The 26,491-nt window shown below is 38.9% G+C and overlaps 1 protein-coding gene across 7 annotated transcripts in view; it reads right to left on the reverse strand.

The window, feature by feature from the left end:
- Positions 1-22,799, reverse strand: part of piezo2b (piezo-type mechanosensitive ion channel component 2b) — a 90,520-nt gene extending 67,721 nt beyond the window's left edge. For all 7 annotated transcript variants that reach the window (XM_019348296.2, XM_019348299.2, XM_019348297.2 and 4 more), the window contains exons 1-4: positions 22,195-22,799; positions 16,049-16,144; positions 10,767-10,892; positions 3,140-3,182 (exon numbers count right to left, since the gene is read on the reverse strand). In XM_019348296.2, coding sequence (XP_019203841.1) covers positions 3,140-3,182; positions 10,767-10,892; positions 16,049-16,144; positions 22,195-22,258 — 329 coding nt within the window. In that variant the 5' untranslated portion in view covers positions 22,259-22,799. The remainder of the gene's footprint in view (positions 1-3,139; positions 3,183-10,766; positions 10,893-16,048; positions 16,145-22,194) is intronic.
- Positions 22,800-26,491: the final 3,692 nt, after the last annotated feature.

Genomic DNA, 26,491 nt, shown 5'->3' on the forward strand with positions numbered 1-26,491 from the left:
TAACTAAACTGTGAAAAACATGTTTACTCCCCTAAAAACTGCATCCTTTGTTCGTACGGAGGCAGCTGGCGTAATTAGCCCTATTTCTTTTCTCTTTCATCTGCATGGAGTAAGAAAAGTAAGGACTAAAAAAAGGGATCATTTTGAGATGTTTGTCCATCTGTCTGAATTCTCTTGACAACACTTAATAAACAAATCATATTTACTTGAAGACAGCTCGGGGTTTTTATTACTGATATATTAAAACATGACGCTGTTTGAACTCTTGTAGTTATATCGCTGTGAACAAACACTGCCTTTGCAACATTTGTTATTTGATTAGTCCGCTCACCTCTAATTAAATACAAAAAGGTTTGTTCAAACAGGAAGCTAAACACTGGTGGCGGACAGTTGCCATGACTGCTGCAGTAATCTCAGACTTCAAATAATCCAGAGAGATGCATTTATGCTGCCCGAGGACGCATTTTATGAGGTGTCATGATTGCATGTTCTATTAAAACAAATAAAAATTGTCCCTGAAATGGCTAACAGGTTTCAAAAGCTTTAAAACTCTCTTTTATCATCCAAACCAATTTCTATTTTGGTTTTACAGCAATAGCGCTCCATCCTGTGTTTGGCTACTAAAGTGTTTTCTTTACATTTCATGCTGGGCTCCAAGAGTAATTAAACAGTTTACACCATACTGGTGATTCTGCGGCTCAGGCTGCAGAGAAAAAGCTGACCGAATACTTAGATCTTGTAATTTTAAAAAAAAAGAAAGAAAGAAAGAAGCAGTCATTTTAAAAAAATACAGCCAGTGTCATTCCGGATTCTGGTCTTGAGCTTATATAAAGCTTATAAAAGTTAACAAGTTGAAAACAGAGTGCTAATCATCTTGATGGAAAAACGCACACACCAATAAATAGATGCGCCTCTGGCTTCTGTTGTGGAGTTTAATCTACTCAAGGACGCGTGTTTCCATTTGCTTCATTGTTGTGAAGCTTCGCGCATCCTCACACGGATGAAAGAGATGGAAACCATCAGAGCCAAACGGGGCTGAGCCAGTAACTTCAGTGACTCCCACTTTTCCCATAGTTATCATATGAGGGAATCACAAAAACATGAGTAGTGCTGGGACCTATCCTCATTGGTCCAAGCTACAACTGGATTTAGTCACACCACCTCAGTGAAAAACTTTAAATATAGACCAAATAAAATATTCCCTGTATATAAATATTTGGTATTTATAAAGGTCAATCCTGAGTAAACTGAACAATCAGCATGACCAGAAAAAGTCACACAACAGCTGTGAATCGTTTTCAGGCTTGGATACATCTGAGCTCAGGTCCATTTACGCATTAAAATGCACCAAAGCCAACTGTAATCACTGTTCATATACTGTATGTGACCCTCGACACAAACAGGTAAATGCATATGGGATAAAATGTTTATGGCTCTACTTCCGCCACTTACAGTATGAAGGATGTTAAGTACTGGAAAAAAGGACGTGGCTGAGTTAGGACATTCCCGTACTCAGGAAACCACATCTAATATGATCATGTGTGTGGGGGGGGGGGAAGGCAGACACAACAGCAAAAGCTTTGAAAAATAGGCCCGTCAACCCACTGTCAAACATAAGTGGGTTTAGCGTTCAACAAGAACCCACACAGGGACAGGTTTGGAGCTTTTATGAAGCTGGGCACATGACGAGCCACTGCAGCTACAGTAAAAAGTGATGTTTAATGTTATTGTGGGGCTGCTATATTTAAGACACTTTGCACAGTCGGTGAAGCAAAAATGTGAATTTTAAAATAATTTCTTTTTTAAGATATCTTCTTAAAACTGCATTATTATTATTGCAACCACAGTTGTACTATTTATGTGTTATCATCGCTAAGTAGGGTTTCAATTTCAAAACTGAATTTGTTTATTTTGATTTTGTTTTCATTTTGTACAAGTTTTAGTTTGTTTTTAATGATCTTCAGTTGACCCCTTTTCTTTAGTATAGTTATTTTATAAGGTATATTTTTGTTATTTAGTTTATCGCATTATACAATAGTTTATTTTCTAAATTCTACTTTTTTAAAAGTCTTATTTCACCTTTCCACACAAAATTTCAAAGTTTTGACTGCACACACTGTGCCTGCAGACCGCTCAGTCCATAGTGTCTCATCTTTAGTTGGTGCAGACTGCTTGATTCCCTGCTCAGACTCGACTCTAAGGTCTTTTATGTCTCTAAAAAGCAGTGCATTTGGGTCAGGTTGGCACTTGGACAAAATGCTCAGTGTCTGTGTCCCTGCTTTACATTTAGGTCTTTTCGGTTATCAGAAAAATCGACAATCGAGGTTAGTGGGCAAGGAAGACTGTATTTATGTTTTCTCTCTCTTAAGGTCACTTAAATGTCATCATGCATGTTTGCATGTAACAGTGTCCGAACTAACTGATCATATTTTAAAATTCTGTTATCCGGACTTTTTCATAAATATTTTTAATTTTGTCGGCCACATGACGTGTACAGCACTTTGGTTTTGTTTTGTTTCTCTCTTTATTTTTATTTTTAATTTGCTACATAAATAATTTTAGTAAGTAATTCAGTAATTATTACACATATTACACAGAACACTTTTCTTAAAAGTAATGCAGTGCACTACTTAATTACTCCCAGAGAAAGTAATTTGTTATACTACTCTTTACATTACTTTTGATTTTCGCTCTCGCTCGCTCGTGTTTTTGTGCTATAAAATATAAATAAAGTATCCATATCCACTCTGTAGACTGCGCCACTATTTTCCACCTTCAGCACAGGAACTGAAATCATTTTGTAGCACAAGTGCAGGAAGAACCGATAAGTAGAATCAATAGACAAGCAGGATAAAAAAAAATTCCAAGGAATTCTCGATTCCCATCGCTGCTCCTGAGACACAAGCTTTTATTTGAGAGGGATCTTTAATCCAAAATCATCTTTGAGGAGAAAGTTATTTTTCAAAGAGTATTGTTTAAAAAAAAGTATAAAATACTTTGACTGGAGTAAAGTATAAGCTGTAGGAAATCCATAGCTTGATGACCAATGTGGACATGGGGGTCTCGGGAGATTTAAAATATAACAGCCTATAGCATCATTATTATTTATAACTCATTATTAGTTTAAATCTTATCTTACCTTTCAAAGCCAATTTGTCTTATGGATTTCTCCCATGAGGAACCTGCACACAAATATATGAAGTAATTATGTGAGCACAGGTAAGGTCTGGCAAAGAAAAGCATCTTTAAAGTTAATACTTGTTAGATCACAGTCATTAGAAACAATCAGCAAGTTGGTTGATCAAGAAGCACCATGATAAAAAAAACAAATTAAACAAAAGAAATTTAATAATTAGAAAGAAGCCGCTTCTATTAATGTATCCAGTGATAGCAACAGCTCATTACAGCTCATTAATATTCACTATCATAAACAAAGAACCACAGTCTAGCCGGAAAAAATAGAGTGAGCACTGTTTTAAATCAATGAGTTTGATTCAATCATTTAATTTCATACAGAGGATCGTTCGTGATGCTCGTGTAACCTTCATGTATAAACGAGAAAATAAAAACCAAAGCCTCGTTTCCACACTTTGCATTGGTTGAAGTGTTCCTGACCGTCACTCCAACACCCACAAGGAGATTTCCAGGTATTCAATTCATGAGCTAGGGAGAACGAAAGAACGGCACTCATTCGGCCTTTGTTCTACTGCCACAGAAAACACATCGTCAGAGTGTGACTCAACTAAATGACGTATCAGTACAGTCCATCTGTTTTGTCTATTGGTAGTAATTATATGCTGAACTGAATTTAGCTCAACACAGATAAAGCAGATAAAACACTTCATCTTTATCTTATCTGCCGTGTCTCCGCTGTGCAGGCCGGCTACTGCCAGCTTGTCAAGCTACAAAAAAAAGAAAAATGACATTTTTTTCACAGCAATTCTTGTTTAGCATTTACAAACACTTTACCACATTGAGCAAAACAAGTAAGTACAATCATCTTTCATCAGTGAACAAACTGGGCTGGAGCCTATCCCAGTTGTCTTGGGGCGAGAGGCAAATATATATTTTTCTTTAAATAAAATGTTTTCCTGTTAATCAAAAAAAAAAAAAATCACCACAGTTGTTAAGAAATTTACAAAGTAAAAAAAGAAAGAAAGAAAACAAACATACACACATCTGTGAAAGGAGAGGGCTACATGACATACCCTGACATCTAACACTTCATCCACAGTAGAAGACTCATCAGTCCACTTCCACTCAGTTACTCCCATCTAAAAGAGCTCACTGATGGAGGAAACAAACTAGGTTGTGAGGGCTAAGTGTCTAGAATGACTCATTCAGTAACAGCTAAACACCCAAATAGAACAAAAGGAAATTAGTTATTATTATCTCTGTGGTACTAAGCAACACTGCAATACATTGCCCAATGACAAGCAACCATTTTATCACGTGTGGAGCAGAGAATTGAAACACCAAACAATCTATTTGCACGCTGATGGTAAAGGTAAACATAGTATTTGTTCAATTTAATGTAAAAAAATGATTCTGTGTAGCTCTCATCAGCTTTCAGCCACGTTTCCACACAGCTGTATGGCTCTGATTCTCAGTACCTTGCATAAAACTGTGCCACACAAGCTCAGAAGAGCAGAAAGCAGAGAGCCAAACATCAACGTTAAAAGCTAAAGACACACATGTCTTTATTTGGAGTAAAAGCACCAAACCTGAGTTTAAAATCTGCAAATTCCACTGACCTGAAACATGAATCCAACAACTTGTTGGTCTGTGTCCACTGGATTTGTTAGTAACCATAACAAACCTACAAGCCAACGGTTTATCGTGGCTGTGTCTTCCTTTGGAATCTTTTTTTTCCTCCAAAGGTCCAAAATTACTTAGGCCAGCTTTAATCATGAGATTAAACAACAGAGAAAACTCCAATCACAATGACATAAGCAAAATTAGACTTTAGAGATTTTGAGCAGCAGTTTCAGTGAATATTAAAAGATCTCTAGCACCAGCTCTTCAATGCACCTTTTATTCTTTTGCTTTTGCTCGCCGCTTTGCTGTTTGTGTCATTTACAAGTAGCTTAAGTGGTCAGGAAAGAGGGGAGTGCCAGAAACTTGCACAGTAGGAGATAAGCTCCACTCATGTTGTTCTAATTCCTAAAAATCACCCACAGAGCTTGATAGAGTTCATAGATTACTTAATGCCCTGTTTAAATCTTAAAATAGAAACCCAGTGATGCATTAAGCAAATGCAGTCAGTTTGCAACATGCAACTTCAACCCACCCCCCAAAACCAAACCTACAGATGTAAGAGGAAATCCATCCTGTGTGTGAGATCATGCTAGAGGAATGTCAGAGGTGAAGCAAGGCCAGTCTGATGCATAGGATGTCTTAGGAATACTTTGTAGTGCAGACTGAACTCAGCACGGAGACTTCTAGAAGAGAGACTTTCTGCCTGCCGAGGCGAGGCCGCATTTCACCCCAGCTGGGCACCAAAAATACCTGTCCTCACACTTTATGCGAACACCATAAAACACCCTTTGTACTTGCTGGGCTGTTAACCTCTCAGTGCTGCATTTCTTTGCACTCTCGCTTCTATCTCTGGGACCTAATGCCAGCTGCCCCTTTCCACAGAGGATGGTGATAAGCACAATCAACATTTCAGCACATCATAATTATATCAGACAATCTGAGGGTTTAGTAAGTGTTGCACATTAAGGAAACAGCAGGAAAGACATGTGTGGATACAAAAGGGAATAACAGTGGGGCTTTATAAAGACCACCGCTACACAGCCATGTTTTTTTAGGCTGCTTAGCCCTTACAGACTGGAGAAATGTCTACTGCCATCAGACAAATTGAATGCACAAATCCTTTATTATACTTAAAAAAGCTCCTTAGATTGCTGCTAAAAACTACCATAAAGTTTAAACAATCCAAGGAAAGTATATGGAAGTGAGTGGAGCTTGGTTTTTTTTAGTCACAAACTGGCAATTTAGATCTGCAATGTATTGAACTCCACCCATCTGAAATACAAATGTTTTCAACTGTTTGTAAATGCAATGTCGAGTCAGCACGCAGGAATGACGGATGACTCCAAAGGAAGGCGTCCCCGGACTCATCTGGTGACCAGTCGCTGACCTGCTCCAACAGCTGGAGGTGTCAGCTTTTTTGGAAAGGTTTTCTCATTCATACTCAGCTTACTGCCCTAATGGCGTATTTGGCTGCAGTGAACGGAGGAAATTATATGAAGTTATCCGGGGAGAGGATAACCACCTAACTGCGAAGGAGGACTCGTTGTTTATACTCGACTGCCAAAAGGAAAAGGGTGTCAAGGAGGCTAAATGCCAGATATAGAAAATCTGAGATAAGGCTATTTCTCAGGCAGTAGAATGAGAGGACAAAGAGTAATGCCTAACTTCCTGTTGTATAGAAATAACATTAAAATATCAATATCAACAGGCTGACATTAACTTCAGGAAGCGGAAAAGCCAAAAACATGTATACAAATCATCACAGTGACTCAAAATCATCGGTTTGCATATTGTGCAAGATTGAGTGCAGATTGTTTAAAAGAAGTGTGCTGCGAAATGTTGTTTTGACACGATACGAGGATGTTTTTGATCTACTCGGTGTGGTTTTTATTGAAATTCCAGTGTGAGATAAGGCAAAGCATAAATAACCTGACTTCAGATAGCAAGAATCCATACTAAGCATGTTTAAAATACCAGGAGCGGTGTGCATTCAAGGGAGGACAGTAAGTCATGTACGCCAAATTATTTATTTATTTTTTTATTATTTTGCACTGCTGGAGGAACAAAACGGGGGGGCCTTTTTGTTTTAATATATTTACCGTTCCTGCTCAAACAGTTATCAAGGGTATTTATTTGAAGTGACAGCCTCTATTGATTTAAATCAGTCTTAACAATTAAGTCTGATATCCTTTACTTTCTTACTTTCAGCTAATCTCATAAGATCTACAAAACAAACAATGTGCTGCTAAGTCCAAGCTGACTTCCTCGGCGTGTCAACATCCACTACTTCTTCGAGCTGAAAGCAGGACTCTTAAAACCCACTGACAAATATTTATTTTAATTTCTTTTTAAAAAAGGCTCCACAATGTCCGAAGGCAACGCACGAGTATTTAGAGACAGGATATGGACCGAGTCAGAATAAAACAGTCTGAGCACTCATTAAGGAACATGTCAACTAGAATAGCAGTGTTTCACTAATGTGTTATTAATAGTGTTTGAGTAACAATGGGGTTCTATAGCAAACAGATAAAAACTAAAACATGCTAAGCTGCACACACAATATTTGATAGCAGAACCAGTTCAACTAACCACCAAGAAGGTCCTGGGTCGGCTGAGGCCTTTCTGTGTAGTTTGCCTGTCTCTCCGGGTACTCCTGCTTCCTCCCACAAAGACTATCATGTTAGGTTAAAACGTGAATGGTTTTCTGTCTCTCTGATGGCCCCGCGACTGATTGGCGACCTGTCTAGGGGTACCTAGCCTCGTGTCCTTTTTTAGAAGCCTGGACAGACTCAAGATCCCGTGAACCTGAACTGGATAAGTGGAAGTAAATTAATAAATGGAGGGAAGTTCACTTTTGACTTAGATAGAGATTTATTATAACCAAAAATATATAAAAAATATAAACAGACTTATTATTTAAAGCTGGTCATTATGCTTTTCTGCATGCTACATATCTGTGGGTTTTTACATCATGCTACCAATTTGATATTCATTCAGTAAAATGTTTTTCACTGGACTCTTTTCTTTCTCTTGTGATCTCTTCCTGAATTTGGTCTCGTTAACTCTGGATGTCAAAGCTAAAGTGCATTTTATTTGTCTTGAGTTAACCTGCCATGTTAGTCTGTGTACACAGAGTGAATAGGTTGTCAGTTAAATGCAGCTGATTTCTAAAAAGTCATGTATTTCTGTTCTTTACTGCAATAATCTGTATTTCTTTCTTTACAGCAGAAGGTTTGGGCTACAGAAACTTTAACATCTGGCTGGTTACAGTATAGTTTTTTGTGTCATGGACTCTGGGTCTTAGCTCCAGGGTTTGGGGTTTATGGGTTCTTGATTCCTTTTGGAGATATGAATCATGTGTTTTGAGTTTTGTATTTTTCTTATAACAACATTTCCTGGTTCATGTCTGTTTATTCATATTCTCAGATTTCAATTTCACATTTAGTTTGTTCTTGGTTATAATTTGTTTTATATTTAATTCCTTGAATTCCCGGGTATTTCCGCCTCCCTTGTATTTCCGTGTCATGTTTATAATCTCTGTCGCCGTTATCTCTTCCTGTTTTATTTTAGTTATCGTTTTTCTCTGTGTCTTGTGTGATGTTTTACATCCTTTGTCTCAGGTTCTGGATTAGTTACAGCTGTCCTCCCACCTGTTGTCTCTCTCCACATTATCTGTTGTATGCATATATCGTCTGAGTCTTCTCTTGTCCTTTGTATTGTCGTCCCTCATGGCTGTGTGTCTCCCTAGCCTGTTTTCCTAAAGATCCCCGGCGTTCAGATACCCAGCTCCTGCCGTGCAGATGTTTGGACTTTTGTATTATTGTGAGCTAACAGCATTAAAGCTGATTTTTAAGTTCACTCCTGTTTCTCAAGTCCTCGTACACAATCTGCCTTTCACACAGCAAATCCTTGACATTTACAGTCACACAACAACTTGTTCTGACTAGAGAGAAAGTTGCTGTTTTCACTGTTTTTGCTGGATTGTTTCATTTTTTACACAAAATAATAATAATGAAGATTTATTTGTATAGCACTTTCAACGCATGCGTTTCAAAGTGCTTCGAATGAATGAAGTTATATAAAATAACTGGACAGAATTTATAGTGTCACTCCAGGGTTTGATCTGCCAAAAAACTGGAGCCCCTGAGACTTTAGTAATAAGGACTTCCTTGACAGAATATTTAGTCTACCCTCTCTGAGAGGTGCTGTGTGTTTCTGCCTGAGGCGATAAGGTTCGTTCTACCTTGTGAGTTGGCCGTTTCTCGGCGGAGAAAACCGAGCCGCTTCCATTAGAGAGAACAAGTCATTATAACATAAGGTCAGGGTCTGTCCCGTCTAGACACGTTCAAATTTTACAGTTTGATACAGAGTTTCATGAGAAACCCAAGGCCAGCTATTAACACCTTCCCAACACTGAGTCAGGAACTTACAATGTTTGCTTTGCTGGCACCAAGTATCCTTTTTCTCTGCATTGCCATATGGCACAAGGAAGCTAATTACACTGAGGAATGCGTCGGATCCATAAATCTTCATGATGTGACAAAATGCAATAAGAATGAAGGTATCTCCAAAAAAAAAAAAACTGAATTACTATTCAGCGCGAAGTGTGCTCTCTCCTGCAAATGGTGCATGTCTTCACTTAGTGTTTTGGATGGAAACCTTGCCTCAGGCTGTGAAAAAGCTACAACTTTCTCTGGCGATATACAACTTTGTGACCTTGCATCAGCGGCTGGTCAGAGTGCAGGTACACAAGGGCACGTGAGACTGATGGGACACATGTGTGCACATAGTCGGTCATGAACAGGAAGAGAATCCGCCTTATCTGGTCTCTCCCACCCCCCAAAAACATCCATTCTGTGCAAGTAAAGCATGGTTAATGTCTTTACAGTCAGGTTTAACTTCATTTATATTTCTGCTTTACGCCATAACTGCAGGAGCACAGAGGCTACACCACAGCTCGTATGTGTACACCTCTTTAAAAAGCGTAATCAGACACTGGAGCTATTTTGGCTATGAGGGAATGAAAAAAGTCTATGATTGATCAGAGGGAACTGCTTTATGTTCTGTAGGCCTGCGACTGAGGCCCTGAAAACTCTTCAGATACAAACATTTGATTCAACTTGATATCTTAGGCTTATTAAATTAAAATTATTTGAAAGTAATGCAGGCAATTTGCATTTTTAAAGCAGGATGGACATTTTTTCAACGCGCATGTTTTAAAACAAGTTATTTGTGGTAATCTCAGAAAAGAAATAATATTTACAGGGTAAATAATCAAAGTGCAACATGACCAAATTAAGCTAAATCATCTAAGCAATATTACTGGTTCCACCATTAGGTTACCCACACAAGTGTAAATCAGGGTTAAGCTTTTCCAGGTTAGAAAAAGATGGTGTTTTCGTTTAAATATCAAAACACAGAGGAAGATTTTTTTTTTACCTCGTATTTTACCATATTTGATTTCCCAGTGAATAAAACCAAGGCAATAAGTTCCCTGCAAAAGACATTTGATCCAATAAAAATATGATTTTTATAGAAAAATACCCTTAAATGCTCTGCCAGTGCCAATGTCTTAACCCAGAGGTAAGCTGCCGACCTCTGCCCTATCCAGATCTACACCAGAAATTAATGAGCTCTACTTTTACCCATACTCCACCCCTCTACCAAGTTTCATAAACTCCAGCTTGCTAGTTTTCATGTAATCGTCCAAAGAAACAAACTGCAACGGTCACATATCTCTGCCTTGACTCACACTTTGGCAGAAAATGATTTTAAAGGGTTTAATTCAGCTTTATTAGTCTATCGCCTTTTCTAAAAACTAATAAGGTGCTTCCTGCATGTCTTTTTAAATGTTTCCAGAAGGCAAGAACAACAGAAGACCACTCAATCAATCAACTCCATTCCTGCTTCTTGGATTCTTGACCCGTGAGGGATTTTTTTGATTTCTGTATACAGAACAAACGTCACTACTCTTAGAGCGTTTACTACAATGGCTGCAGTGTACTCACAGTTGAAGTTGGAGGCGATGGAGTTCCCGGCCACGAGGCTGTGGACGGTAATCTGATAGATGATGTGGAGTAGCAGGAAGGACATACTGGTGAAGCAGAGCGACTGGAGGAGACGCCCTGTGTGGCCTAACAGAGGAGAACAGCTACAGTGAGTTCAACACGGCTCAGTTTAAAGATTCCCACATGTTCATTCATCCACTGAAACACAGAAAAGTCTATGTGCTGGTTTGCTTATGTAGATACTGAGAACTTTATCAAACACAAAAGTGAAATTTTGCTTCTTTTTGAGTTTGACTGACATATTTAAAAAGTGCCATTTCATGTAGTTTTCTTAGGACTTCAGTTCAGGACTGAATGGATTTGAAAACAGACAGATGTTTCTCATAGAAAAAGCCAGCGCCTGGAGTCTGGAGCCGTTTTGAATGAATTGGTAAAGATAGTGCGGATGACTGGGACAGCACCCAAGAGGGATTTTCAGTGGATCACAATACATATCCTGGTCAAGAGCTGGTAACGTTACTATTGAGCAAAGCTAATTTCTACTGACAAGTCAAATAAACATTCTGGTGGACCACAGGACCTCTAAGTCTATAAGTTTTTGAACCTGATTCTATTCTTCAGCTTTGGTGTCTGTTGGTGTTCACAGTAAGGACTTGGCTGTTGGAGGCCATGAACATGAAGGCGTTGACTGTGAAGAATACAGCTGTCGGTGGACATGACTGATCCTGGGAGGGTGGAAGAGATCGGGCAGGGGAGCTGCCACAGCTGTTCAACACATGGCCACTTTATGGTGCACCTACAGGTATTTGGGATAATTTCAGGAGCTGTTATGGTCAAAATTCTCAGCAGCAGGTTTTCCACTAATTATGAAAATGAAAATCTTCATCCTTGAGGGAAGGTGAATGAAGCTGATCAGGCTCTGCTTCTTTGATTAATAAATAACAGTAATGTCTTGTGCTGGGCTATCAGCAATGTTTTATCAAATAGTTTTGCTTATCTGAACAGCTTGGTTCTTCACTGGGCAACATCCCCATCTCATTAAATTTACTGCATCCTTGTGGGGGAATGCACAACAGTTTTACTACAGTGGGGTAATATCCTGGCTGAGGTGAGGCGCTACTGCTGAGCCTCGGGACGCTGAGGGCTAACCTTATCAAACGTGTGCAGCAACACATCACGTTGGACTTCTTGCAGTAAATGTTGAAGTAAAAACAATTTGTGCTAATTTCCCTTTGCAATTCCCAATGCTTTCACAATGGGGGAAAAGAATGCTTGTAAATGCGAGGTATGAGGAGTTTTTGCGAGCTTCTGCATCCAAACTGGTACTAAGGCTCAGGACATTGCAACTGGTTTGGCTTTACCCCCCGTTTTTCCTATTTGTAATAGAACATTTTTGCTGCCTGACGGCCATCTGACTTGTTTGCCAATGCTCATCTTGAAAAAGTAATCTGCGTCACTTTTTCAGTTTCAAAATTCTGTCCCAAGAGCACTTTTTTTTCCCCCCTTTCAAAACAGAGGCCATTGTTTGGTTTTAACAGTTCCTTCTTTTTCCTAAACAGTCAAAGAACTTCATCCATCTGACAGCGTTAAGACCTGACGAAACACGCCGTCCTGCCAAATCACAGTTTCAGAAAAGCCTAATTAAATCTTTTAAAGACCAGTTCAATTTATGGGGAAGCCTGCTGTCCGACTTAACAATAAGAGAAAAAGCATCTCAGGTCGTTAAAAAGCATGAAAGCATGACAAAAACTAAAAAGAAAAAAAGCCAAATTAGAAGTCTGCAAGCTAAAACATAAACCTGATAACCATATAACCCATAACATCAAATATTTATGTGAAGTCATGTAAGACGGGTAAAAGACTCCCGGTCGTGTCACTACAGATTTCACAAAGCTTGTAACACCTACTGCTAAAGCTCTCGCAATGCTTGTTGCTCTTATAAAAGCAACAGCTTAGATTTTGTTCACCTCCACTGGGAATGCCTTCAAAGGTACATAGAGCTAAATACTGCAATTACAACATTAGAGAGTAAATCACAAAAACAACAACAACAAGTTGCATAAAATATTGTCTCTGTGCTCACGTATCCGTGGGCAAACAGCCGCGCTGCAGCTTTTCAAAGCAAAACGCACCTAATGAATTATTCACGTCAAACATTTGTTTTAAATTAACTTCACAGATTTAACTGCTGCATATCCTTGAAGATGAAAAGACAAAATGAAACAGACCATCAAAACAAAGCAGTGAATTTAGCTCAATCTATTTACCTAATTCCCTCTAAAATGATTTTAAACATGCGAGTCTTTACTGCAAAATAAGATGCTTTTTATAAGTTTGTGCTGTCTGTGTCTAATTGGTGTTTAAAGCTGATTTGTAACATATGAATCAACAGGAATGTTACTAGAAATTATGATTATCTGGTAACAATATAAACAGAGATCAAATGAATTTGATTAAATGTTTCCACGGTGACTATTTTAACCCAATGTGCATCTTAAAGGTACTGAATTGGACTGTAAATGGTAGAAATATGAGAAGCCTCTCCCCTTTAACTCTCTAAACAATATCTACCTACAATCAGCTGTTTGTGCAATGACAACATCGTAATTGTTCCAGCTGTTTTGTACACAGTATATTATCCTGTTATTAAAGTCCTGCCATAACTTCCTCATAGTGAGCCTGTCAGCCGGCAGCCCCCTCCCTGATGACAGACAGCTGAGGCAGACAGATGGGACGCATGTCCTGGCAGGTTGCACTGGAAGGATATCTCATACTTTCTGACGCCGATGACTTCACTCCTCTCGTGTTTTGGATACTTTGACAATGCGCGGTGAAAGGTCACATAAACACAAGCTACTAAAAATTTAATCCACTTTCCTTTAAGGCTAAACAAAAGAACTGGCATTTTGTTTTGTGACGAGTCGGGGTGGCGGTCTACCAACATTTTTGATAGTAGTTTAAATGACCTTTTAATCGGCACGTCGTCGCCCCTTGTCACATACGTGTGACGTTGTGACATCTATACCGTTTTGTGGATTGGTTCTTTTAGTTTGCAGATACAAAAAATTTCTACTACCAAGTAAGAAAAACTCAATTGTTTAAATGAGTCTGAAGACTGGGAATTTTTTTAGGTTATATAAGAGCTTTTTATAAGCGACAGATTTTTTAGCAGCTGGTAATTACGCCTGGAAATGCCTCTTTTTTTTTTTTTATACCAGAGTGAAGTTGTTTGCACTCTAAACCTGTTGAATATGTTCTGAAGTTCATAAAATCTGAATTTGAGAAGTTAACACATTGCAGCAACAATCCTCCAGCTTAAATGATGCTCAGTTCGTACTAAAGGACCCACAGCGTACCAAGAAAATATACCCTGCACCATTACACCACCACCAGCAGCCTGAACTGTTGATACAAGGCAGGGTGGAGCAACGCTTTCATGGTGTTCACACCAAACTCTGACAGTCGCAGCAGAAAGACTGACTCATCAGACAAGGCAACGGTTTTCCAAACTTTTATTGTATAATTTTGGTGAGCTCGTGCGAAATCCATCCTCTTCGGGTTGATACCACATGACTGGCTAATCAGATTTGTGTTAATGAGCACTTGAACAGTTGTACATAATGAACTGGCCAGTTCCATCCCCCAATAGGCAAATTACCTGGGTGAAGATTAGTCTTTTGGGTTTGGTACTTTTGACAAAAGTGAGTTGTTTAGACATCAAATGTGAATAATCAGATGTAAAATTAAATATTAATTTCAGCCTTATTAGTAACAGGAATACTTTGTATATTGTTTGTTTTTTGAAGTGTGCAGTTTTAAGAAAAGCTACATAATATCAATGGCATAGACACCAGTTGTTTTTGTAATACGACCGAATGTTTTCATATTAAAACACCCATTAAAGCAGGAAAATATGACAAAAACGTAACAGCAATAATGTCCGTCAGTCTAATTCATCTATAACATTGTTTATTTGATTTTTTGGGGCAATTTTACTTTGCTCAGTATAAAAGTTTTGGACTGTGTTTACAAAAGGTAGACAAAAATCAGTTACACAAATATTAACAGCATTATTGTGAGTATTGTTGACACATTATCGATATATTATTTTTTAAATATCATAGTTATCATTATCCTTAATGTATATCCTGTCATGACTGTTGAACGACTCTTGAAATCAGCAGCTATCAGCTCCATGAACGTCCAGCTTTACTAGAAGCCTCTTTAACTATTGATGAGACTGTAAGTGGTCCACTTTCTCCTCTCCCGCCCCTCCCCTCTCTCTCTTCCTCCTTTACTTCCTGATTGTTATTTCAGCTGGAGACGAGCAGAGACTAATCTCGGACTGGACGTCGCTCCCTCAGACAAAATAGGTTTATGTATTATTAAACACTACATGTGGTCTCCTACAGAAGCCTGTATTATTAGAGGTCTGGGAGGTGTGCTGTTTAGTGTTTTGTGGTGGGTGAAGTGCATAAAAGCGAGGCTGAAATCCCACATTCATCACCCGTAAGGAGAACAGTCACCTCAGTCACTTCTCATAAACCGCAGAGGTCCACCGTGATTCATATTTCTTCAGAGGATGAATGGATTCTAAATAGCTGTCAGAAGATCATATGGAAGCTTGTTTACCGGCTGTAAACTTCCTGCATTTTTATCTAAACCAAAACACCAGAAAGGTTAAAGGTCACCTCCACCTTCAAATTGGATGAATTAATGAACATCACAGGCGCGTTGTGATGCTACGGCCTGGAAAGAGAAACTTCTCAGTTTCTGTTCTGCAAATAAAATGGTTAGCCATTATCAAAACCAGTCCTCATCCCAAGTTTCTTTTTCTTTTCTTCTCTAAGAGATATTTTACAAGCTCTTTTGTGTTTTTCTTCTCGACAGAACAACTCGTGTGTTTAGTTTTGTATCATTTATATGGGTATTATATGAGCAAATAAACTAAACCTGAGCCTAAAATGGCAATTTTCATCAAGAGCTCCTTAGATGTGGTCCTAATGGATCACATCTTTCTATCTCAGATCTGGACGGTCGTAGATCATTTTTATTATTACAGATGGACTCATGCCTGCGCTAACCAATATTACCTTTCATGGACTGAGCTATGTGCCAAATCCATGCTCATCTTAAGGAAATTCAACTCTCCTGCAGAACGGCTGGTTTGTATTATAGAGAACAACAAGTCAATTCAAACTCTGGGAAACAGTCAAGATTCTTGAGGTGATGGGCAAAGCCACTGAAACTACGTAGCTTCAGAGGGGCACTGTAGAGCTTACCTTGCATTGTTGTGCTTGTAGGCTCTGGGAAGAGTGGAATAAGCAGGAGATAGATGAGGTAGACGAAGGACAGGACATTGTACCTGAACAGGCAAGCTGCAGGGACAAAGACAGAAAATTGACCAGCTCAATAACGTGTTTACAGCTTTGTGTGCATTGCATAATGTGTAGGAGTAAATAAAGGGCAGAAACTGGCAGCAGTCAGATCGTCACTGAACAGATATTTGAGACAAACATGTGGTGAAAATCATTAAAATGTTCCTGCTGGCTCATAGTAGTAAAACATCAAACATTCCTCTAACTAAACTTCACACTCACAAACCTCATTATCTGTTCATCTGGCCCGCATCACTAAACCAGCCTGTGCTTAAGTCAGTCAATGAACTGGCGTTTGTTTTGAAGTACAGTAAAGACCTGATAGTCCTCGGATGTGAAGAGGGACAATTAGCTGACTGAGCAGCCTGCGGTTATATCTGCCTCCATGCCGTAAAATGCCTCACTAAGCGCAGCTTTATATCACATGTGCACATTTCAGAGTTTTGCAGGGACGTTATTGAAACCAGATCATTTTTTAGGATTAAACTCTACAAAATGAAATCTTTGAATGTTTTGTAGCAGTGCGGCGAGCGTCATGCACCAGATGCCCTTAAAATACTCGATGTACCTCAGAGATTTCAAAACAGGAAAATAACTTCTGGTTGCCAGAACTTTAAATGAATCACAGCCATGTGGCTGGAGCATGAAGAGTGTGTAATCCCATGACAAAAGTCTGAAAGTACAGTGTTTGATTTTTAACCAAAACACAAAATGAAGGTTAATTAATTCTGCTGTAAAATTATTATAGTTTTTTTAAATTCCAGCTCCAATTTCATGTCATTTATCTTTAACAAAAGTTTAAATCAGGACAGAATGAAAGACCAGGGCTGGCTTTTGTTCAGTTTATTGTGTCAGTAAAACAAATAAATGTGAAGCTGTTGGCTACTTTTTAGCCCTTTAGCGCTTCAACAGTAATAACTTGGCAACTACTGAAAATGAATCGACTGTTTTGGCGAAACGTTCACTTGTTGCAGTTTCTCAAATATTCAGGTTTTCTCCATTTTTCACCTATCAAAAAAAAGTAAGGTTTTTATCACTGGCTTAGGCATTTTCCCTTTCACAATAATATAAATTAATTTACAATAAAAATAAAACCTGCAGTCATGCTTCCACTATGAATTTAGTCAAACTTCACTTTAGAACACTGTTTCAGTATTTAGGATATAAAACCACACATGACACTGGCTTATGTAACACCTTCCCAGCACTACACACAAACACATACACACGCCCCATCCAGGCACATGAAGAAGGTCCTTTTGGTTTCATGATGTCTTAAAAAGCTTGAGTGCAAACATGACTTCCAAAAACCATTAATTGATGTATTGATCCATGATGCTCCTCATTTCCTGAAGCAGACTGACCATCTGCACTGACAAGTTCATTTTTTAACCATTTAAGCAGCTCTGCTGTCTAAATAAAGTGACTCACACTCCCAAACGTGTATACTCTCTGTTCGGTTACTCTGCTCTGTGACATCAGCTTAATATTTCAAGTTTTTCTTAGTTTGTGCAAAACGAATGTAATAAACTGCATAACTGCTTATATTTTGTTGAACCTTTTTAGGTCAGGGGAAGGGAGGCAGGGAAGAAAGTACACAGTGACTTAGTATAAAATGTGGACACACAGTCTGACCTCCTAAATTTCTCATTGCGGTTATATCAACAAGCTCAGAGTTTACAACCTGGTCGGCCGCACGAGTTATCGTCTCAGTCACAGACATCGGCAGCTACTGCTCTTGAACTACTGAAAAATTACATTTAAATGCTGAAAATGGTGCTAGATTATTTATCTTTGCACGCTCAATGGACCCATTCATTGACATTTGACTTGGCTCTGACTTTTCCCTTGCTGAAGCTGTGAAGTAAGAGCACCTTCAGGTTTTCTCAGTGCTCAGATGCAGACCAGCGAAAACTAACAAAAGTTAATAAATGTTGTTGGGGCTGTCATCTTTGGGCAAATCGCAAACATCTGGGATTAGTTTCAAGTACGCATGAATGCTTGGCCTGCCACACGCCAAAACCACAAATATAATGACATAAATAGAGCACTATCATTATTGATCTTTTTTCTTTTCAAAGCTTTTTAGCAAGTAGGCGAAGGTTTTTCAGCCTAAGCCTCTCAGGTGATTGAGGAGGGAATGACTCACAATCTATCATTTTTCATCTTACACTGTTTTAATCCACCCACTTGAATTGTTATCCACATTAAATGTGGCATTAAACACTTTCTGAACCTGCAAATTTTCATGCTAACCCCATTAATCGTCTGCTCTGAGCTTTAAGTCTAAATTGGTCTCTAACCCTATCTGATGTACAGATAATCCAAATGTATCTATATGGCTCTGCTCCCACTGCTAGCCTGCAGACACTTGACCGCAGCCTTCCTGACCATTTGCCTTTGCTGCATGACTCACCATCAGAAGATTTTAACACAGGGAATGAAAATAAACTGCCCTTCTTTTAAGACATCGGATTACTGCAAAAATCCCCATTCATGGTTGAATCGGGCTTTTGTCTCTTCCAGTTAAACCTACTATTACAAACACACAAAGCCTAAACACAGGCGAGCCAAACCAGAATTTTGCAACCAACTAATTTCACAGTTTTAGGCCTCAAAAATGATGAAACGTGGCAGGAGATAAGACTGTGCAGTGCCAAGCAAAGCCAAGCACTGGGAGATAAAGGAGTAAAACGAAACCGTTCAGAAGAAAGTCATGAACAAGATACCACATCAGCTGTTTTCATCTGAGCATGAAACTAAAAACTGGTGTCTATCATGATACCATAACAGACATCCACAATTTCCTTGTACTACTTTCCAGATAAAATATGTTCAGAGAGCAAACGATTAATCTGGGCTTCAAACTAACAGCGATCTTCATTATTAAACAACATTTTATTTCCTTTATTATTTGTTTGACCTGTTGGCAAATTGTGATGGGTCAAAGCTTCAACAGTTTAAAGTGATAACTTTACTGTAGATGGATTCTCAGACCCAAATATGTTCCATTTACTATCACAGAAAATAAGGATATCATCTGTTTATTTTAGTGTCAGATATTCTCATATGAGAAGCAGAGAAAGTTTTGTCATTTAAAAATGATTTAAGTGACTGGACGAACACAAACACACAGGTTGCTGTAATGTTAGAGTTTTATCTGAGTATTACTGCCCTATTTTAATATAAATTTAACTGCTTCAGACTGAACTCCATGCAGCCAGCTCTTTTTCGATCATATCTGATCATTTTTATTTGGGTGATCAATTTAAAAACTATTTTAAACTCAAAGATTCATACACTGAACTATCGTGCAGAGTTCAACTGCTGAAGAATTTGCCTGCTGTCTGATTCCTTTCTCTTTAATGGTTTCTGAAAATAATAAAATTATTGCTTAATTCTCTCCAGCCTGTTTTTACCCATGAGAGAAAGCATTAATCTGCCTTAGCTTTCCACAAAGAATTTGCTCTGTATCTGGGATTTCACCTTCTTTGGGGCGATCTTCTAACTAAAAATTTTATTTTTAAGAATATTATAGTTTTGAAATTGATGTTTGGGCCTAAACAGAACACTTTTTGCCACCTAATCAAAGATTCTTAGTCAACATATCTGATCAAACAGCAGAGCATCTTCATATCAAAATACCACCTAAAGCATTGTGGTTCTAGCGATTACCCCTGCAGCATCTGCAAGCTGCACAACCCAGCTGACTAGCTGCTCCCTCTTTACGGTCACACCGCAGGTTCGATATCAGATCAGACATTTGGAAAAGTGCGTGCTCACAATTAAGTCCGCACTCCAAACTCTGCCAGTAAACACATAAACAGCAGCCTGTTTGATCAGCAAAACTCGAGCTGTGTGCAGATGTGTGTACGTGTGTGTTTGTTTGTGTATGTGTGGTGGTTTAGGGGATTGTGTACACATGGGCCCAGCAGTTCTGCGGGATTCAATAGAGGTGCTGTCAGATGGCCAACAGGAAACACAGACTATGTAACGTCAGTAGGCAAGTCTTTCACTAGGACATGAGAAAAGTGTCAGTCTCTGCATATAACGCACAGCTAAACATATAGTGCGACTGTTATGTAGGTGTTTGGGGTAAGATAACATCTGCTGCGGCGCAGTTCACTTCCTCTCAGTTTATTTGGCAGTGAGAAGCCAGAAAATTTACTTTTATATTTTATATCCCAAAGACAAAAACCCAATACTGTCTGTCTGCTGATAGCATTTGGTTTCATGTCTTATTTATGACAAGAGCTTTAGTTCTCAAAAAGGAAAGAAAATCAGCTGATCAGGTGACTCTGGTGACCAAAAACAGCATCTGTCATCGCTGATGCTGTCTGTTTCTATACGTTCCTTCTTTCCACTTTACATTTCCTCCATCCTGACAGTTAATGATGTGTACAGGCGTAGTGAACGCTCATTTGCACTTTGAAAAAACATAAAATATTAAAGGTATGTTTACGATAAAAGGGAAGGCAAATATTCTCTCCCTCAGAACCGCATTATTAATTCATACTGTTAAAACGACTTTCCACGAATTAATGGAGACAATGCATGGACTCACAATTGCTTTTGGAAATAAAAGGGGCATCAGGCTGTCAAATGATGCATTATAGTGGTACTGAGTGGGGCTTATCTATAGAAAGCATGCTGTTAGCTTTAAAAGTACCCCGGCCTCGTAAGTCTTACACAGACACCACATTGGAACCTCAACGGCATTTAGACACTAATCACTTTTCGCTTGTGGCCTACCACAGGATTACAACTGAAAATGCAAAGTAAAGTGCATTTAATTCAAAGAGTCTGCATCCAAGGTGAGACTATGCCTCCAAATCATTTCCACAAAATGCGAATAACCATCGAACAATGTGTCACCTTCAGTGAAATTCATCAGCTTTTCTAGGCAGATTAATCCTGCAAAAAGTCACAAAAGAAAAAGCTCCAAAGTTTGACGGCATGAATCATCGTCCACATCTGCATAGCAAAGGACTGAATCAACACAGCCACAGCTTCTTCCTCGGAATGGAACACTTTTCTCAACAAAGTAACAAATTCAGTAAACAGCAAAACGAGGAAGCACAGCTGACTACAACTCTGAGGAATGTGGAACAGCTGAAGACGTGCAGCTCAAACACTGTCATCGAAATGTAAATGATAATGAATAACAATCACACTGTCAGCAGCCAAACACTTCAATAACAACAATGATGATTCACTAATATTAAAGGAAAACTCAGAAATCACAGTGAAAACCAAAGATACAAATTACCTATAATGCAAAGGCTGTGTATTTAATGTTGCAATACATGTTTCATTTCCAGACATTAAAAAAATCAGATAGAAAGGAAATAATAAACTAAGACTTTGATGCTGAGATTCTGTATTTAGATATAAATAAACATACACCGTTTAATTCACATCAGTTCATTTTCACCATCAGACTTTTGTATCTGAAACACAGACACCATGCCTTTGGTGTGACTCTGCAGTCACTGCTGCCGGCTGTGTTTCCTTCATTAACTCCAATAAAAGGTGACAGGTGGAGGACATTGCTGGTAAATGACGGCTCTGCTTTGTAATCTGTGTTTAATAGCTGGTGCATGACTCTGTGCAGTCCGTCGTTTTTCGTTTGGATTCACTTTTAGAGGAAAAGACCTCAGCAGTGATGAAAGGTGATCTGTGACCTCCATCACTGTGAGGTCAATCACAAATCACATAAAAAAAATCAATGATATTTTCATACAAGCATAAATATGAAAGCTGCTCTCAATGTCCTGAACAAATATACTGGAACTGCGCTATAATATATATGAGGCTTCGAATTAATGTCACAACTGATTTATATCAGTGTAGAAAGGCGAGAGAACGCAAACTAGAGTACAGTTTTTAATTAACATTAAATTTAAAGGTACAAGCACAGCACAGGATGGGATCAGTAAATTAGCTTTATACATATTATTAGTTTAATTACCCATCCTTACTTTGCGCATAGCCAATAACACAAAAGGCCAACAAAGATGTAAAAATTGGGTATTAGAGAGAAAACTCACCAGCTGCAAGACATACTGGCAGCAGTAACCTGAAGACCAACCCGCACACCACTTCAGAGGCCATGGCTCTGGGCAGGCCGTGTTGAATCCAGGTAAAAGAAGCTGAGAACTGTCTCTCTAAGGGTTCTCTTGCATCCCAAACTCCTGCGCTCTGTCAAATCCCAGCTGGCTGCTCCAGACGGCCACATCGGCTCTCCCCTGGTGACACCTGGACTCCGGTTATTCCACAGTGAGACACTGCGCATTCACCAAGGTTCGCCTCATCAGCTCCGTCGCCAGAAAATAGTATCACCATGATAGTTTAGTGGCTCAGATGCTGTAAAGTCATGTTGACGCTGCACAAGCTGAGCAGCGGACTCAGGTGCGCAAACAGCTGCGCTGGCACGGCGCGTAAAAAAGCCGGACAAAGAAGCCAACAAGTCCTCAAGTCCAATTAAACCCCTTTCAATACTAAACCACTTTAATCCTTAACGGATTACATAGTCTGTGTATACTTCTTAACAGAGGAGGAATGAAAGAAGACCAAAGTATAACCGGATAAAGCTACCCTTCTTCCTTAGCCCCCGTGGTGAAATTTGACTTTCTGACTTCTGGTCCGGATTGTGTTCGCCAACAGGAGGCTACGGGACAAGCCTGAGATTGGCGTCGTGTTCAGCCAATCAGAAGTGCGCCAGTGGTAGCTGATCCAGCCCCCTGCGATAATTGGAAGCAAGAGGTGGGACGCGGAGATGGATGAAAATACCACAAGTATGAAACGATAACGTGAAACACACGCAGCCTTTTATTAATTCTAAAATTTAATTATATTAGCGCATATTTTGCTATTTAATCACCATTTTTAAAGTAATAAACACCAGATAAACACGGCCACGTCGAGGAGGATTTTATGAATTTCAGGGGGGAGACTTTTCCTTAGACCTGATCTCTTCGGGTCCAGCTGTTTATCGGAGAGAAACAGCGACGGCTACCGGTGCAGTATAACCACTCCAGTCTAATCCAGTTAACCACAAAAAAAGGCCTGCGCTGTTTGTGCTTGCAGGCAGGAAAATTAATTTTACCAAAATGTTTTCAGTTCTCGGACAAATTCTAAACAATGTAAGAAAACATCTTCTCTAGTAACATGTAATTTAATTGTTGAGCGGGTAAACAAACATGATTTAAAGCTCAGTTCGAGGCCTCAGGATGCTTTTTTTGAATTTCCAAATATTCGAACAAAAGGTTGGAAGCATATTTGCTGTTTAAATAGGATTACGTACAGAGGCAGCTGCAGAGGTCACCCTGTCAGATGGGTGACCCCTTTTCTTCACCTAAACTCATCAGCTTAAAATGGCACAATTTTTAATGATTAAAATAAACATTTTCAACAAATGCCTAATATTTTGTGGAGAAAACATTTTTTAAAAATTTACTTTTGAAATACAAAGAGCCGGAGTGACGTTAAAATGGCACATAGACTGGAAACTAAATCCAAGAATTTGCTTTTTGTCTCTCATTTGTTGCATCTGTACAGAAACTGAAAAGTGTGAGTGAGTGTAAGAAGATTCACAAAATACACTCCTTCCATTAAAGCTTCTGTTTGTATACAGAATACGTTTGTGAGAGGTGTTAGCAGATTTTGTAACCCTGAAAAGAGCCAAGCTACAGTGTCTGTTTAGTCGCCAGTATTTAAGTTCTATCTTACTTTATAACAAAGAGGCAAAAGTGTGGCGTCATCTAATCAAAAGAAAGCGTGCAACTGAGAATATTTTCCAGGGTGTTTGGCATTATTTTCTAATTACACAAGTGACAGATGAAAGAAAAACAAAATAAAGTATCCCAGCAAGGATCCTCCACAAGTGATGTCATTGTGACAGCATTAATTGGCAGGGACACTCTACAAAGGCCCTAAAGGCATTTTTCTAGTCTAAAGACTGGTTTGGGGAAAAGTGTGAAGAGCTGATCTATATGGATGTGATGTAGAGTTTGAGTTCTGGTGAGTTCAGCTGAAAACCACATGGATGATGCTTCTGATTAAAATGATGGTAAAGTGAATGGTGTGCATTGATCTGACACTGAACTGACAGTTCGCAGGAGAAGGAAAAGAAGCATTTTTAAAAGTTTGCAGGTGATGGGATGTCATTTCTAACTTCCCCGTCGGCTGAAAGAGCCCGAAAAGAAACAGAAAGCTGTTTTCCTGACCGAACTTTCATCCACTGGGTTGATATCTGCTAACTGTGAGTGCTGTCAAATCAGTCAGTGACCCATGATGTAGATGTGGGCTTTGTCATCATGAAGGACTCCTATCCAGGCTGAAATGTTTCATCAGCCCCCTAAATGTTCTCTGCCATCTCACAAAACAAGTTCTTCTGGTTTAATGTGTTTTTAATGGAGATACCTGCATTCATCATGATTCTCCATTCATTTATTCAGGTTTAAGTCATTAATGAGTCATCAAATCTCCATGGATGGCAAAATGTCATTAGGAAAGCTGCCTGGAGCTTCTCCAACACTCTGAGCATGGTGTACTGAAAGCTGGTGTTGACTCATTTGCTTGAACATAATTTTCTGAGTCTCATGTTTGATGTTAGAGGACACTGTAACTGTGGAACAAATATACTCAAAAGACCAATTAGAACTGGTTTGATAGACCTGGACACTGTGAAAAGCACGAATGTGGACTAAAAATAACAATAATAAAAAAACATATAGGAATCTGTTTCTTTTATTGGTTTTTCCTTCATTTGAAAGATATCAAAATTTAATTTATGGTTACTTAAAGCAAAAGCCTTTAAGGCAAGGAGTGCTGACATAATGTTTACCTGTGAGTTAAACAGGGAAGAGCGTCCAAGTTTAAACTCTGAAGTGCATTAACTTAAGAATAAAACCAATCAATAAAGCATGCTTTGATATGTTTAACAATTTTATTGACAAGGAAATGATCAACGGTGCTGTTCCCCCTGAAGTGCATTATGCAGGATGAGAGCAAGGTATGATGGGAGTCAATGCTGAGCCAACTGACATTCCACCTGGAAAAGGCAGGGCAATTAAAGAAGCAAAGTTTCTGCTTATGATGTGATGAATCATCGTTTGGCCTAATAACCAAAATGGATTCGGTTTATGAAAATAAGAAAAACAAACAGCTGAGCACTGCTGAGGGAAAAGCTGCTCCTTGCCAACCTCTGCCCAGAAGCTTCACTTTTCACTGGCGATCCAGACCGGCTGGAAGTTCTGCAGTCAGAGTGACCCACGATGCCCCTAAGCTGCAGCCAGCAACAATCAATAACCAACCTCAAAACATGTCAGCGAGCCCTTGATTTGTTTCTGCCGTTTGAAGTCCGGACCTGCTGATCTAATCCCTCAGATGGATGTGAATCTTAAGTAACATTTGTCTTTGATCCATTATTTACCGGATTCTTGAGAGTGACTTATCAATAAACTGTCGGTTAAAATGGACTCAATGGTTTTACGGTGTGGCGCTCCAGGTCAAGTTGTTCTTGAGTCACTCGCCTCAATTTTTAGGTCAAGATTGTTTCAAGAGCAACAGGAATCATTTTTGTTGCTTTACACAGGAGCCCGGAGCTCATGAGACCTCTAAATGGGCACTGTTTAGCTTAAAGGTAGTGAAAGTGAGTCTCAAATCCAGAATATTTTTTAGTCTAGACTAAAAACTAAACACTTATGGCAGTTCTAGCAGTCCTGCAAGGCTGCACTTTAGCACAGTGACGCTGTAAATATATTGTCATCTTAGTTTTGCATGGAGCCAATTTGCGCTTTTTTGTGCAAAATAACTTCATCTCTGCATCACATCGCTTGCCCTCTTCATGGGACATAAAATGTCACAACGTGGCGTAACACTGAAATATGAGGATTCAGAAATAACAAACATATAAACATAAAAATGTCAAGTAAAGTCAAATGTTATGGCTATAGCATGTTTAAAACAACCTCAGCTGCCCAATGTGTTTTACAGGTGTAACAAAATATACATTATATGCAGCAGTCACTAAATCAACATTGAATGTACACTAAAAATTCTCAAATAAACCAAAGTAAATAAGACTGTGTTTCCAAATTAAAGGTGAGGAATACAATGAAAGCAAGTCAGAATAAGTTAAAAAACAAACAAACATGTAAATATGGATTATATTCATATCAGAGACATGTTAATGTAAGGTTTTATTTGCTTTCTTTATTTAGACAAGCTGAGCCAAGAGAGTGACTGAGAAGCCAGATTTTAAAAAGCTAAAACTTGAGCTTTGCTCACAAAATGTGGGTTCAAGGTTACAAAAACCAAGAAGATAAACAAAGCACAGAAAGA

This window comes from Oreochromis niloticus, linkage group LG18, assembly GCF_001858045.2.
Source record: "Oreochromis niloticus isolate F11D_XX linkage group LG18, O_niloticus_UMD_NMBU, whole genome shotgun sequence".
In the NCBI taxonomy this organism is placed as follows: Eukaryota; Metazoa; Chordata; class Actinopteri; order Cichliformes; family Cichlidae; genus Oreochromis; species Oreochromis niloticus.